Here is a 14,320-nt window from a genome sequence, read left to right on the forward strand (position 1 = left end):
ATGAAGTGTAGCCAAAGTACGCGCCGTATCTGGGCTCAGGACCGGTGTGTGCAGGGCCACACAAGCAACGAGCTCTTCCCAAAGGTCCCGCTCTACGGAACCTAAGGTGCACCGAAAGGCGATGCTACCTATGTTAGCTAGTGCCAAAGTGACGGTCAAACTTACGTCCGCGCAAATGTTAAACAACAGGTGGAACCGAATGGCAAAGGGTTGGGCGCCCGACCACCGGTCTAGCCAAAATAGGGTGGTGGTGCCGGCTCCGACCGAAATAGAAGAACCGAGGCGAAAGGCTGACATGAGTTGGATGATCATCTGTTAGAACTGGGAGTCACTCGATCTCTGTGCAAACGCCAAGCCCTGACTACAAAAATATTTAGGGCTTCTTTGATTTAAAAGAATTTTATAGGATTTTTAGAGGATTGAAATCCTTAGGATTTTCTCCTATGTTGGTCCTTTGATTCATAGGATTGAATTACATAGGAATTTTTTCTATGGAATCTTTTGTACTGCATTTCATAGGAAATCTAACATCCATTCCAATCTCTTTTTACAATTTCTTTGTTTCCTGTGCCATCAAACACTCATTGTTAATCCTATAGGATTCAAATGGGCATGCCACTCCAATCCTATACTTTTTCTATTCCTACTTTTTTAAAATCCTCGAATCAAAGAGGCCCTTAGCACGGATAATATCCAGCCAAAGCCCACCCATCCGCCATAGCCATTTGGATAAAAGAGCCATGTTCATCCTTTTGGATGAGATAATGCCATGGCCACCTTGGTCCTTGGGTTTCCAAATATCCGACCATTTCACCATATGATACTTCTGCTTATCGCCCTTCCCCGTCCAGAAGAACCGGGACTGGTACTTGGCGATATTGTGATGGAGGGATTCATTTAGACTATAGAATCCCATGAGATACATCAGTAAACTGGTCATGAGGAGTTAATGAGGATAACCCAAACCGTCTTGGAGAGCCACCTCCCTTGCCAAGGCTCGACCTGATACTTGACCTTGCACACAGATGGCCAAAGGTCCTTTTCCAGTATGCGGGTGTCACTAATGGGCATGCCCAAGTAAGACGTCGGAAATGATCCTATCGGCAGTTAAGCCGGTTTGCGATCCGGCACTTTCTCCTCGTCGGAGTATCCCAACAACATCACCTCGCTCTTGGTGAAGTTAATTGTAAGGCCGGGCATCTCTTGGAAGCATAGTAAAAGGAACTTGAGGTGTCTGATGTCCTCGTCGGACACCTCAACCATCAAAATTGTGTCATCAGCATATTATAGGTGGGTAATCCCATCGCCATGCATCAAGGAGGTGCGAGCAAAATACCCCTGATATGTCCAGCCCTCTTGGTCGTCAATCCCGGTGACGAATAGGTCTCTCATACACCAACCTCTTCATCTACGTCGCTTGCTTGCGATATTGATAGCTTGAGGAGCTTCTCAATGAAGATCTCAAAAATTCCTAGAGACCGCAAGGAAGCCAGTTGGGTGATCTCGTCGGCCCATTGATTTTCCAGCCAAGGTATGTGTTGGTAATCAAAGCCGACGTGCGCCCTTTCCAGCTTTGAAACCTCCATAAGGTACACTCCCATGGTTGAACACGAGGTTTGATACTCCTTGCAGCTTGTCTTAAAACAAGCTGGGAATCTCCTTTCCACTGGCGGAGCTATGCCTATAGCTGCAGGGGCCATGGCCCCCCCAGCCCATGAACTTTTTCTGAAGAAACTCCATTTTGGGTAGCACAAATTCAGAAAAATACAGTTTTTGGCCCTCCAGAAAATTATATTTCATCATTTGCCCCCTCAACTTTTCCTCGCTAGCTCCGCCACTGCTCCTTTCACCAGCAAGTGGACAAATCTCAGATGCAAAAGTTACTCCTAAGGTGTGGCTAGGTCTCAGTCAAGTGGCATAACCTGTAAAAAAACTGAAAAGAAAAATTGCACGGATCTTGATGTAAGATCTCACGAGTATAACATTAACCGAGACATAACCGAGTGAGATTTAACAAGACTGTTACTCGTAACCCTACCAACAACCCTTCATATTCTACCTCATTGTTCGTGACGTTGAAGAGGGACTAGATTGTGTACCGTATCTCCTCTACGCATAGGGTGATTCCAGCCCCTGCTCCGTATAGGGTGACCGACCCATCGAACATTCGTGTTGTATCTCCTCATGTGGCTCTGGCAGTTGAGTCCACTTGAGGATGGAATTAGCGAATGCTTGCGACCTGATCACAATTTTTTTTGAGGGGGTCCTGATCACAGTATGGGAGGTGAAATGCATGGAAAATTGGTTGAGTTCCGTCGCCCACTCAATGGCCTTGCACATGATAGGTGCCCGCAGCTGCCCCCTCACTCCGTGAGCATTAGGTATTGTGCAGAGCTGCTCCTCTCCCTCACGGTCCGTTGAAACACCACCAGTTCGCGCCCATGAGGCGTACTGAGGACAACGATTTGCATCGAGCTAGCTAAAGGCGGCAACCGTGACCAACCTGCTCTATTGCCGGTGTTCCCGTCCACGGAGCGCTGATTTTTTGTCGAAAAAGACCACCTGTGCAGCTGAATTGCCAGAAAAGACCCCCTTTGAGACAATTTGACAAAAAGAACCCCCTTGACCGTGGCGCAGGCGCGCCAGGCGACACGTGTCACCTGCCGCCACTGTGCGAGGCGGCAGTCCCTTCCGCCACGGCGTCAGGCGGCAGGCTGCCTGGAACGGGAATCAGCTGCTGCGATGAAACGGGCTGGTGCTGTGGGCCCCAACCGCCTGAGGGGCTGGCGGCAGGACTGTAGCAGCCGGGCCCGGCCGCCTCATGGACTGGCGGCAGGTCCCCATGCGGTACTCGCCAGCGCCAATGATGTAGCTACAAGTTTTTTTTTTTGCATGGTATGTAGCTACAAGGTTTAGGCAGGCAGTGGTACCTTGCTACTTCATTATACGCGTGCGTGCTTCCATATGTACTTGCATGCCAATAAGTGACCGGTTGTACATGTAGTACTTGCATGTTCGCACGTACGCACTTAGGCAGTAGTAGTACTGGAATAGCTATAGCCGATTATACATCGCAGTAATAGACAGACGTGTGCACGCATACGTAGTGGGCAGCAGCAAATAAACAGACCTGCCGCCAGCCCCTGAGGCGGCTGTCCCAGCTGCTACAGTCCTGCCGCCAGCCTCTCAGGCGGCAGGGTCCCACAGCGCCAGCCTGTTCCCGCTATGGCGGCAGGGGCTGCCGCCTCGCACCGTGGCGGCAGGTGCCACGTGTTGCCTGGCGCGCCTGCCGCCATGGCTGAGGGGGTCTTTTTTGTCAAATCATCTCAGAGGAGGTCTTTTCTAGCAATTCAATTGCGCAGGTGGTCTTTTTCGACAAAAAATCCGGAGCGCTAGCTGTGGGAACTCGGCATGGACCAAAACAAAGCTCTAATGCCATATGTTCTTGCTGAAGCCAGACCATGAGCATGAGTGGACACAAGATGCAATTTCTTTAGTTTTTTCCTTCTTATATTTATTCTTCAATTACAATTAAAAGCATATATGGTGAACGGGCGAGTGCGCGAGCTATACGACGTCGCCATCCCAACGCCACTCGGTCCTCTGCCCAAACTATGTCGTCATGACCACGTTTGATCGTGCCATCCCACGACGCTGTCACCACGGCCTTCAACCATGCATGTGATATAGCTACGTACTTCCTCCGTTCTGAATTACTTGTCTTAGATTTGTCTAGATACGGAGGTATCTAGCACTAAAATGAGTCTAGATACATCAGTATCTAGACAAATCCAAGACAAGTAATTTGGAACGGAGGGAGTACATGACATAACGGGAAAAAAAACTGGCCAAGACATGAACAACCTCACCCTACGTGGACAGCTTATTCTTGTGAAAATTAAGCCAAGTAAAAGTTGACGTGTGCAACGAGATTAAGTCTACAAGGTAGACCCCCCAGGAAGTGGATGAAGAACAAACTATTGCTGAACAAAGACCTTCTGGCTCGGATGATCTGGCAAAGCTGCAACGCAACGGAGTAACTGTTAGCTGCAATCAAAGAAGATGCGTGCGTACGTGCAGGAAGCATTAGCTTGTGCGGGTTAGCGGGCTACCTGGGTGAACGGAGGCTAAACGGCAGGAGCAGCCGGAGAGCACTGTGCAGGCTGCTCGGTTACAGCTTTAGGCCTACGTGGTGGATCACCAACTTTGTGTTTAACATCTTCGGAGATCCCCCTGGGAGGCTTGACAGGTACATGTACAGGTGCAGGTTCAGGTGTGCCACAGGAACCATTGGTTACAGCGCCGCGATGCGTCCTAGGTGGTGGATCATGAATAGGGTGTCTAGGAATTTCGTGTCCAGGACCTTCAGAGATGTCCCGGGGAGGCTTGACAGGTACAGTTTCAGGTGTGCCACGTGAACCATTGGTTACAGCGCCGCGACGCGTCCTAGGTGGTGGATCACGAACTTTGTGTATAGGAACTTCGGGATGCATAGGAGATTCGGGGATGGCACTGGGAGGCTCGACGGGTACAGGTTCAGGTGTGCGACATGACCCATGATCAGGAGTTGGGTATGCGCTAGGATCTTGAGGGGCGTTCAGACAAGCCTTGTCAGTTACTCCATGAAGTGGCTGAAGAACGGTCTCTTCCTCATATGTACGTGGACCCCCAGGGAGCTTCGGGCATGAACGATCTGACCGAGCTGCAACGCACTAGAGAACTAACTGTTAGCTTGTTCTAGAAGAGGAAAAACTGATAGCTGGAACCAAAGGAGACGCGTGCGTGCAGGAAGAAGCGTTAACCTGTGGTGACTGGGGGCTGGACGGCCGGAGCAGCCGGAGGGGTATCAGCTCCCGGGGCGACCGGCGGAACGCCCGTGCGGGCGACGGAGGAGGAGAAAGAGCTCAGCTGTGGCTTCCCGTGGGACATGAGCAGCAACAGGGAGCGCAGAGACGACCGGGGAGCAAGCGCCATCCTTGATTGGTGCTAGCTACTAGGCAGAGGACAAGTTGATCGGTGAGGAATGCCTCCTGGCCCCGGTATTGTATGTTTATATATACAGTCTTGCGTTTCGGAGTGGACTTTCTAACCCGTCATATCTCACGGTCACGGGGAACCAACCTGTAATTGAGTTGAATGGTTCGAGGGACTATGGTATCCCTAAACTATCTAGATTCAAATCTTAATGCTCGCATTTATTTTTGAATTTATTTCAGGATTTTTGTCTATGCGCATTCAGTGGAAGAAAACATTTCTGTCGACGACGAGGTGCCTACGATGACTTCGTAAATTTCAAGATGATATACCGGCTCAGTCTTTCGAAGGTGCTCATAAAGTTAGGGTGTGCGTGTGTGCGTTCATAAGAGTGAGTGTATACGTGTGTATATGAGTGTGTTAAAAAAATATCTCACTGTCACAGAGACGAAGGTGCATGCGCACCCAGCTAGCTTACAGCCATGACTTTGACCTTCCCCGGCGGCTCCACACACTTTGTGTTGATCACAAATGGGTGGCATGCTTTCATACAAAACACTCTACTCGTACCATTGAGATTCTCCAGGCAACTTGCTCGGCCGCTGGTCTGCCATGGTAGCACGTCTACATCATGGAACCGACGGCCGCTCTCCAAGTTGATGTGCCGGTCAATGCAGTGGGCGTATATATACTTCCTTCAGTCCTTTTTACTCTGCATATTAGATTTGTTCAAAATTAATCTCATTTAATTTTGACCAAGTTTATATAAAAAGTTATAGACATTCATATAACAACACCAATATCATTAGATTCATGTTGAAATATATTTCCATATTATATTTATTAGATATTATAGATGCTAATAATTTCTAATATAAATTTGGTCAAACTTAGTAATGTTTGACTTTCGGCAAATCTAATGTGGAGAGTAAAAAGGACCGGAGGGAGTAATAGGGCCATGGAGTCGTCTCGCTGGTCTGAGAAAACAAGTGTGAGCCACCTTACCATCAAACGGAGGTTCAGACTGTGAAATGAAGAGCCAAGGCCTCTCCTCTCTGAAATGCATAAGAAAATGTAGGAATTTGACATGTACTACCTCCGTTTCTGAATATAAGTCTTTAAAGATTTTAATATGGACTACACACGAATGTATATAGACATAGTTTAAAGTGTAGATTCATCCATTTTACTTCGTATGTAGTTTATATTTGAATCTCTAAAAAACTTATATTTAAAAACGAAGGAAGTACAACACAGATTACAACACATATAACTTGCGGAAATAGTTGTGCGATAGAACAAATAAAGAACTCAAGACGGTGACCGTCAATGAATGAGTGAGTGTAAAAAGGAAAAATTTGTATTCTGATTAGGCAGTATCATATTCTGATTAGGCAGTGATGTGGAGTTTCTACAGACGAAGTGTCACCCCTTCCCCCAGGCGGTTACCGGCTTCCCCTACCCAGATCTGGCTGGCAGCTCCGGTACCTGCACCAATGTTATCATAGCAACTGATTGCCAAGGGACAGTGAAGAATCTGCAGTGGGGTTATCTTGGAACATCGGCAGCAATCATTCATGAAATAAAGGAGAAGATGAAGAGTGTGGGTTCAGTAGATTTTGTGTATGAAATTAGAAGTTCGAATGTACAAGCTCATAGTCTGGCAAAAGCAGCTACTAGCTTAGATTTTGGGCGCCATTTGTGGCTGCTGGATAGATCATATATCATTTGTATCCTTGAAAACATTCTGAGTTATTAAAATGTTTCAGCACTAAAAAAAGGGTACATGCAACAAGGTTGGCGATTTTGGCTGGAGCTGGTTCCAATTCATCTCTCCTTCCTGCAATTGTGGTTCCAACCAAGCGATTTGGTATCCTCGTCATCGAATCCTGATCCGACGACATTTGGGATTGTTCGGTCAAAGGCTCAGGCGAAATCCATGCTTGGCTTGCTGATGTTGGCAGCGGCAACACCTGTGGGTGTCGTCTCCTTCTTGAAGGTGCTGTCATGGCCTTCTGTCTGTGTCCCTCTTCGAGCATCGGAAAAACCCTAGGTTTGGTTCACCAAATCAGACGGCGGCGGCGTTCCGACATCGTATCCTTCATGAAGGCGTAGTCTTAGTTGCTCGTGGTGTCTCCGGTGTTGGAACCGAAGGTGCTCAACGCCATGCTTGGTTTTAGGCTGTTCTCAAGGCGTGGGCATCTAGGGTGTAATGTATGACATTGTCGGTGCCCCAACCATGGCTTCTTCCTCTTGCTCAATCGGATCCTGCAACCCACTTGTCAACTCCTCTAGGCGCTTAAGGTGGGCAGTACGTTGATTTGGTCTGTCCTGGAGCGGCAGCCGTGCGACGGTGGTGCTTTGCGTTGGTCTAACATGGTCTAGGTGCTCTGGGTGTCGTCTCCGGTTCAAGCTAGCTAGGCGAGTGTATATTGTGTTGTATATTTCCCCCCTTCTTTCTTCTTCATCTTTGTTACTATTGTTCTCTCCTATCTATCAATGAAATGATACACAACCTTTGCGTATTCGCGAAAAAGCATCATATTCTCACGGTCAATAGTGGAATTTTCTAGAAACAAAAGTACTTGATAATTAAGTTGACGTGTCACGTGTGCGAGCTCTAGTCACCGGTCCTTGCCACTCTAGTGTAAAAAGGAAAATTTCATATAAGCTGCCGATCTCATCGGTTCTTGCCACTCTAGGAAAGCTCCTATCATGGCCATCAAATTAGACTTCTCTAAGGCCTTTAACTCTCTGTCCTGGGAATCCCTTCTTGCAATCTTGCATCATCATGGAATCATAGAACACTTCTATCTATGGATTCACGATGCACTATCAACCCTTAAAACGATCGTAATGCTCAACGTAATTCTAGGAAACTAGATTTACCTACAGAAACATGATGCAACATGGGGACCCCTCTCCCCTACCTTTTTATTATCATTGCAGATCCACTGCGACAACTCATCCAACAAAACTCAAACCTTGACGAACCACACCACCCGATCTTCACCAACCTACCACCCACAACTCTCCACGACAAGTTAATTATGATTGGTGCCTCGCCCACGGCCACTCTACCTCTCAAAAACATCCTCCAATCATTTTCCCTTGCCATGGGCCTATCAACCAAATTCTCCAAAACCATGTTTGTCCCTATGCATGCCTCACCGGAATGCGCAAATGAGACCGTGTCCACCCTACAATCCCCATTTCTGCTTTCCCTCAAATCTACACAAGAAAAACATTGCATGATCTTGCTGTGGGCATGACACTGAAGATATTGTCCATATTTTCATGCTTTGCCCCGCGGCTATTCGGATATGGCAGCGCTTGGGCTTCGACATTCCGACTTGCTTTGATCATCAGCTATGGCATTGGACTGCTCCCTTCCCCCCCCCCCCCCCCCCCCACCACACACACACACACTCACTCTGAGCTTCATCCTATGTACTCCCTCCGTTCCTAAATATAAGTCCTTTTAGAGGTTTCAATATGGACTACATACGGAGCAAAATGAGTGAATCTACGCTCTAGAATATGTCTATATACATCCATATGTAGTTCGTAGTGGAATCTTCTAAAAAGACTTATATTTATGAATTGAGGGAGTATGATTGATGACTAAGATTTTGGGTTCCATAGATTGGGCAACGCTACCACAAGACTGGTCGACAAACAATTTTACGTTGGGCAGCTCAGGGCTCCAAACCAAACAGCCTGTAAGAACCCTTTTCACCAAAACAATTGCCTTCTAATGAAATTTGTTGTCAAACCTTTACTACCAGAGCAGACACCATGCCTTGATTGGCTTATAACCCGATTAGAGTCGTATGTGCCTTGATTGGCTTATAATCTGATTAGAGTCGTATGTGCCTTGATTGGCTTATAACCTGATTAGAGTCGTATGTGCCTTGATTGGCTTATAACCCGATTATAAGGATTTTTTTGGACTCTTTTTTAGAAAAAATCTGAAATACAAAGCCACACTCTAAACCTTAATTAACCTGATTATAGAGTCGTATGTGCCTTAAAATTTGAAGAAATATTGAAAAATGTGTGAACAGTGGGGATGTTACGAGTCTGGGAACCTGCAAACATTCAACAATATGACAATTTCTTTACTGTAAAACAGAATAGAAAAGGAATATATTTATCTCTTGTTATTTTTGCACAGTTTCTTTTTTCTTCTGTGAAATTTTGAATGTCATAAATTCCTAGCATTCCCTACATCCATTTATCTATTTATTCACTTTGTTAATATTCATTATTCTTCAAGATGAAGCGTGCGTCGACACTGTACCTCAAGCAACCACATGCACTCATGTTGTTGGAGGGTAGTTGGGTCAATGCAATGTAAGCGGAGGTTGGAGGAGGCATCGTCCCAGTCTAAGGCATGAAGGGTCAAATCTCTTAGCGTCCAAATGCATGCTCACAATATAAATATTGCACTAGTGTGGGCTTGAACAACTACTTCCAGGTCACAACTAATCCAGTAAGCAAAATCTAATCCAAAAGCATACGTGATGCATCATCCCCGTTCCCACCATATTGATCTCTGATCCGCGAATAGCGTGTGCTGTTTTGAGCGGTTAGCTACTATCACATTCGACCGCTGACTACTTAAACATCCTCCTTCAGCTTTCATCTCCATACTCCATAGCTGTAACCTGCAACAAACAACAATGGCGTCCTCTGTTGTCTTGTTTCCAGGCATTGTTTGGTTCCTATGCCTCTTCTGCTTCCTTTGCAGCCTACCACTAGCCATCTGCAACGAAACTGAAAATGATAGGCAAGCTCTCCTCTGCTTCAAGTCCCGGCTCTCGGGTCCAGCAGGAGTTTTAGCTTCATGGAGCAACACGTCCCTGGACGTTTGCGACTGGCATGGGATCACCTGCAGCACGGTGTCCCCTCGTCGTGTGATTGAGCTGGACCTTAATTCAGAAGGCATCTCAGGCCCCATATCGCCTTGCATTGCCAACCTGACCTCTCTTGAAAGGCTGCAGCTGTCAAACAATAACTTCAATGGTGGCATACCATCAAAGCTTGGCCTCCTGAGCCGGCTCCGTGAGCTCAACCTCAGCAAGAACACTTTGGAAGGTAACATACCGCCATCTCTGGGTAGCAGCCGTTCTCTTACATATGTCAATCTTGGGATGAATGCTCTAACAGGGGTCATCCCGGAGTCCCTAGCAAATAGTCCATCCCTCCAAGTACTTCTGCTCATGAGCAATAGGCTTAGTGGAAAACTACCAAAGGCTCTCTTCAACACATCATCTCTTCTTGACATTTTCCTCCAAAAGAACAACCTTGTTGGTTCTATACCTGTTGTTACTGCCACCTCCCCGCCTATTCAATACCTCGATTTAAGCTATAATCATATTTCAGGAAAAATACCTTCCTCGCTAGGGAACCTTTCCTCCCTCATTGATCTTCGTCTTACAGAAAATAATTTAGTAGGGCATATACCAGACAGCTTAGGTCATATCTCAACACTGGAGATACTGACTTTGACAGCCAACAACTTGTCTGGGGCAGTTCCACCATCTCTCTTCAATATGTCATCAGTGACATTTCTTGGCGTAGCAAACAACTCGCTTGTTGGAAGGTTACCCTCCAATATTGGCTACACACTCCCGAATATTCAGGATTTAATCCTCTCATCAAACAAGTTTGATGGCCCTATCCCAGCTTCTCTTCCCAAAGCTTACAACCTTCGTCAGCTTTACCTGTATAATAACAGCCTAACTGGGTTTATACCCTTCTTTGGGTCATTGCCAAATTTGGAGGAACTTGATTTGTCATACAACAAGCTAGAAGCAGGAGACTGGGAATTTGTCTCTTCACTCGCAAATTGTACCAGGTTGACTATGCTGATGTTGGTTGGGAACAATCTTCAAGGCGAAATGCCAAGTTCAATAGGCAATCTTTCTGATAGTCTGGAGTGGCTGTGGTTAAGGGAAAACCAAATTTCAGGGCCTATACCACCAGAGATTGGCAATCTTAAGAGCCTCCGCAGGTTGTACATGGATTACAATCTTATCACTGGAAATATACCAGCAACAATTGGTAATTTGCACAGCTTGGTCCGTCTACCCTTTGGACAAAACAGACTGTCAGGGCAAATCCCGGATACTATTGGTAATCTGGTTCAGCTAAATTCTTTGAAATTGGATGGGAACAACATTAGCGGAAGGATACCTGCGGATATAGGACATTGTAATCAACTCCAAATACTCAACCTTGCTCACAACTCACTAGATGGGAATATACCAAGTGAAATCTTCAAAATTTCTTCGCTTTCTGAAGAATTGGACTTGTCACACAATTACCTATCTGGGGGAGTGCCAGTGGAAGTTGGCAATCTCATTAATGTGAACAAAATTAGCATATCAGATAACAGGCTGTCTGGCAACATCCCATCCACTCTTGGCCAGTGTGTGGTTCTGGAGTACTTGGATATTTCTCATAACAATTTGTCCGGAAAGATTCCACAGTTCCTCACATCCTTAAGTTCCCTTAAAAATCTCAACTTATCCTTCAACAATTTTGATGGAGCAGTTCCAGGAGGCGGTATTTTTAACAATACTGCTGCAGTGTCAGTTGAAGGAAATCATGATTTGTGTACCAGCATTCCAACAGGAGGTATACCTCTTTGTTCAACACAAGTTGACAGAAAAGGGCAACAAAATGCATCGGCTCTTTTAACAATACTGCTGCAGTGTCAGTTGAAGGAAATCATGATTTGTGTACCAGCATTCCAACAGGAGGTATACCTCTTTGTTCAACACAAGTTGACAGAAAAGGGCAACAAAATGCAACAAAGGGTGGATTTTATTGACTCAAAATGAAGCATCAAGAAGATACAAAACACGATGAGCCTGCACCCGGCCTCTGCATAGCTAAGATGCACACAGCCAACACCAACACACACAAACACGCCGGCAACTAGCAAAGTCATAAGACCAAAGCATGCATAGGCGAGGAAAAAAAAGTCCCAAAGCGACCAGATCCATGATCGTCAAAACTACAACAATGACCATATCTGCACCGACCATACCATGACACAACATGGAAGACGAGGTCTTCAACAGCAACGCCTTCAAGAAGGGAGCAACGCTCAAGCATCGCCGTCGCCGAATGCAGCCACTAAGGCCAGAATCTGGGTTTTCACCCTGAAGAATCGGTCCAAAGCATGTCCGAGCAATGCCTTCAACAAGGTAACGACGTAAAAAAACATCGCCATTGTCAGGTATAACCAACTCCGGTCGAACCTAGGCTTTCACCCCGGAGCTCTAGACCAGGTGCTCGTAGCACCACCATCGAAGTAGCTCATGTATTATCGCCACCACTTTTCCGCGATCCCAGCAGCTACATGCGATGCGTCGCCGCTGCACAACCATCCCTCTGCATCAAGACGTCGTCCATAGTTTTACATCTCACCGCAGAAGTCAGCCATCAGATCTCGAGAGATGAACCCTCCGTAAGACCTTCGGATGACCACCACCGTCGTGGAGCCGTAGTAAGTCACTGCATAGTCACCACCAAACGGCCGAAAGGATCTGGATCACCGCCACCAAGCCTTTCAGATCTGAGTCAAGGCAACCATGTCGGGTCGTACCAAGCTGCGGCTACCTGACCATAGATCCGACCGTCTACGAGGCCGCAGGCAGTCGCCGGTTCGAAGACTCCGGCCGCTCGCACACCGACACCCGGCCACCGCCGAGCAGCCACGTTGGGGCCAGCGTCCGCGCGTGCGCTGCAGATCCGCTGGGAGACACCATGTGCGCCCGCAGCCTCAGATCAGCACGCAGCCATCCAGCCGCCAGCCCATGAAGCTGGGATCTAATCAAACCCAGCACACCGGCATGCTTCGCGTGATGTACGTACCGCAGCAGCCAACGCACTCCATTGACCCGCATGGCCATGTGCCTCTGCCAGGATGAGCAGCCCCCCGCGGCCCCCACACAAGCAGAGAGGAGAAGCTCCTGCCGCCACCGATGCCGAGTGGGCTTTGCCCGGCGGCGCTGGCCGGCGGCGGCAGGGAGAGAGACGGTGGGTGGCGGCTGTTCGCGGCGGGTAGGGGTCACGCCCGGATCGCCCGCGGGGGAGCGACCGGGGCGTTCGGGGTGCTTCTTGGCTCCAACATGGTTGCCTATGTCACCGACTTTGGCCTGGCAAGGTTTGTATTCACAACATCAAATGTAGAAGAAGGTGATTCAACAAGTCTGGCCTGCCTAAAAGGATCCATCGGATACACCCCTCCAGGTGAGACTAAGCATATCCTCAGTAATGTTGGACTATTGGGTTCGTTTTTACTTTAGAGTGGCACATATACTGCAGATTTCTCTAATTGTGTTTGTAAATGTAAATGCAGAGTATGTCTAATTGTGTTTGTAAATGTAAATGCAGAGTATGGCATGAGCGCAGAGATATCAACCAAGGGTGATGTCTACAGTTTTGGAGTGCTTCTGTTACAGATGATAACAGGGCGAAGTCCAACTGACAAAAATTTCAGTGATGGTGCAAGCCTTCATGAATTTGTTCATAGAGCATTTCCAAATAATATTTGTGACGTTGTTGATCAAACAATGCTAGAAGATGACAGCAATGCACAAGAAATAATAAAGAACTGTGTCATTCCACTTGTTAGAATAGGCCTCTCTTGCTCCATGACATCTCCCAAAGAGCGGCCGGACATGGGCCAAGTTTCTACCGAGATCCTTAGAATCAAGCATGTGGCCTCACGCATGTATGTCAGATGAAGCAAAGCATAGGCAGGATGGTTGCTAGCAACAGAAATTCGTGTAAACAAGAATAATGATGTACTATCTTATGTCTTTTCCTTCTTTTGAATTCAGTTAGACAGATAGTGACCCTTGCAGACAATGTAATCTTCTCTTTTGCTCTATTTCAGTTTTAATAATTTTCTTCTCTAATCTCAGAATTGCAATAACTCATGGTTGGGCTAGTTATTTTTTTCAACTGTAACTTCAAATTTCCTCAAATTTGAACAGTAGACTCACATGAATATAGTATCTGATTTTAGGAAATTTGAACAGTACAAATCATATATTAACATCTTTAAATAAAAAAATCAATATTTTTTATAATACTTAATCTTGAATATGAACAAAAATAAACTGAATAATAACATATTTTAATCTTGAATATTGTGCATTGTTGGTATCTGAGCTAGTGTTTAATCGTTGAAAGGTTGAAGTATCTAAACTCAGAAGTTAGCACAGGTAAAGTAATAAATGCTAAAGAAAATATTGATATAAGGTGCAGAATAAATCCCTCTGAAGAATTTGGCATACTACTCATAGCCAACTAAATACAATTG

At 46.4% G+C, this 14,320-nt stretch overlaps 2 protein-coding genes across 2 annotated transcripts; one reads left to right on the top strand and one right to left on the bottom strand.

Moving 5' to 3' along the window:
- Positions 1 to 3,474: 3,474 nt before the first annotated feature.
- Positions 3,475 to 5,019, bottom strand: LOC123152311 (proline-rich receptor-like protein kinase PERK9). Its single transcript, XM_044571886.1, has 3 exons — positions 4,803 to 5,019; positions 4,113 to 4,702; positions 3,475 to 4,021 (listed from the first exon to the last, which is right to left on the bottom strand). Exons 1-2 carry the CDS (start codon positions 4,972 to 4,974, stop codon positions 4,128 to 4,130), a joined length of 747 nt encoding a protein of 248 aa, XP_044427821.1. The 5' UTR covers positions 4,975 to 5,019; the 3' UTR covers positions 3,475 to 4,021; positions 4,113 to 4,127.
- Positions 5,020 to 9,558: 4,539 nt separating this feature from the next.
- Positions 9,559 to 13,907, top strand: LOC123153467 (receptor kinase-like protein Xa21). The gene is made up of 3 exons (XM_044572578.1): positions 9,559 to 11,817; positions 12,925 to 13,242; positions 13,387 to 13,907. The coding sequence occupies exons 1-3, from the start codon at positions 9,660 to 9,662 to the stop codon at positions 13,737 to 13,739; spliced, it is 2,829 nt and encodes a 942-aa protein (XP_044428513.1). The 5' UTR covers positions 9,559 to 9,659; the 3' UTR covers positions 13,740 to 13,907.
- The last annotated feature ends 413 nt before the right edge of the window (positions 13,908 to 14,320 follow it).

Source organism: Triticum aestivum, chromosome 7A (assembly GCF_018294505.1).
Source record: "Triticum aestivum cultivar Chinese Spring chromosome 7A, IWGSC CS RefSeq v2.1, whole genome shotgun sequence".
NCBI lineage: Eukaryota > Viridiplantae > Streptophyta > Magnoliopsida > Poales > Poaceae > Triticum > Triticum aestivum.

Bases quoted from the DNA above. Each gene is read 5' to 3' on its own strand.
- LOC123153467 (XM_044572578.1), top strand. From the start codon at position 9,660: ATGGCGTCCTCTGTTGTCTTGTTTCCAGGCATTGTTTGGTTCCTATGC. The intron at 11,818-12,924 runs CAAAATGAAGCA...CAGGATGAGCAG, and splicing joins AAGGGTGGATTTTATTGACT to CCCCCCGCGGCCCCCACACA. The intron at 13,243-13,386 runs GTGAGACTAAGC...ATGTAAATGCAG, and splicing joins CATCGGATACACCCCTCCAG to AGTATGGCATGAGCGCAGAG.
- LOC123152311 (XM_044571886.1), bottom strand. From the start codon at position 4,974: ATGGCGCTTGCTCCCCGGTCGTCTCTGCGCTCCCTGTTGCTGCTCATG. The intron at 4,703-4,802 runs GTTAACGCTTCT...AGTGCGTTGCAG, and splicing joins CCAGCCCCCAGTCACCACAG to CTCGGTCAGATCGTTCATGC.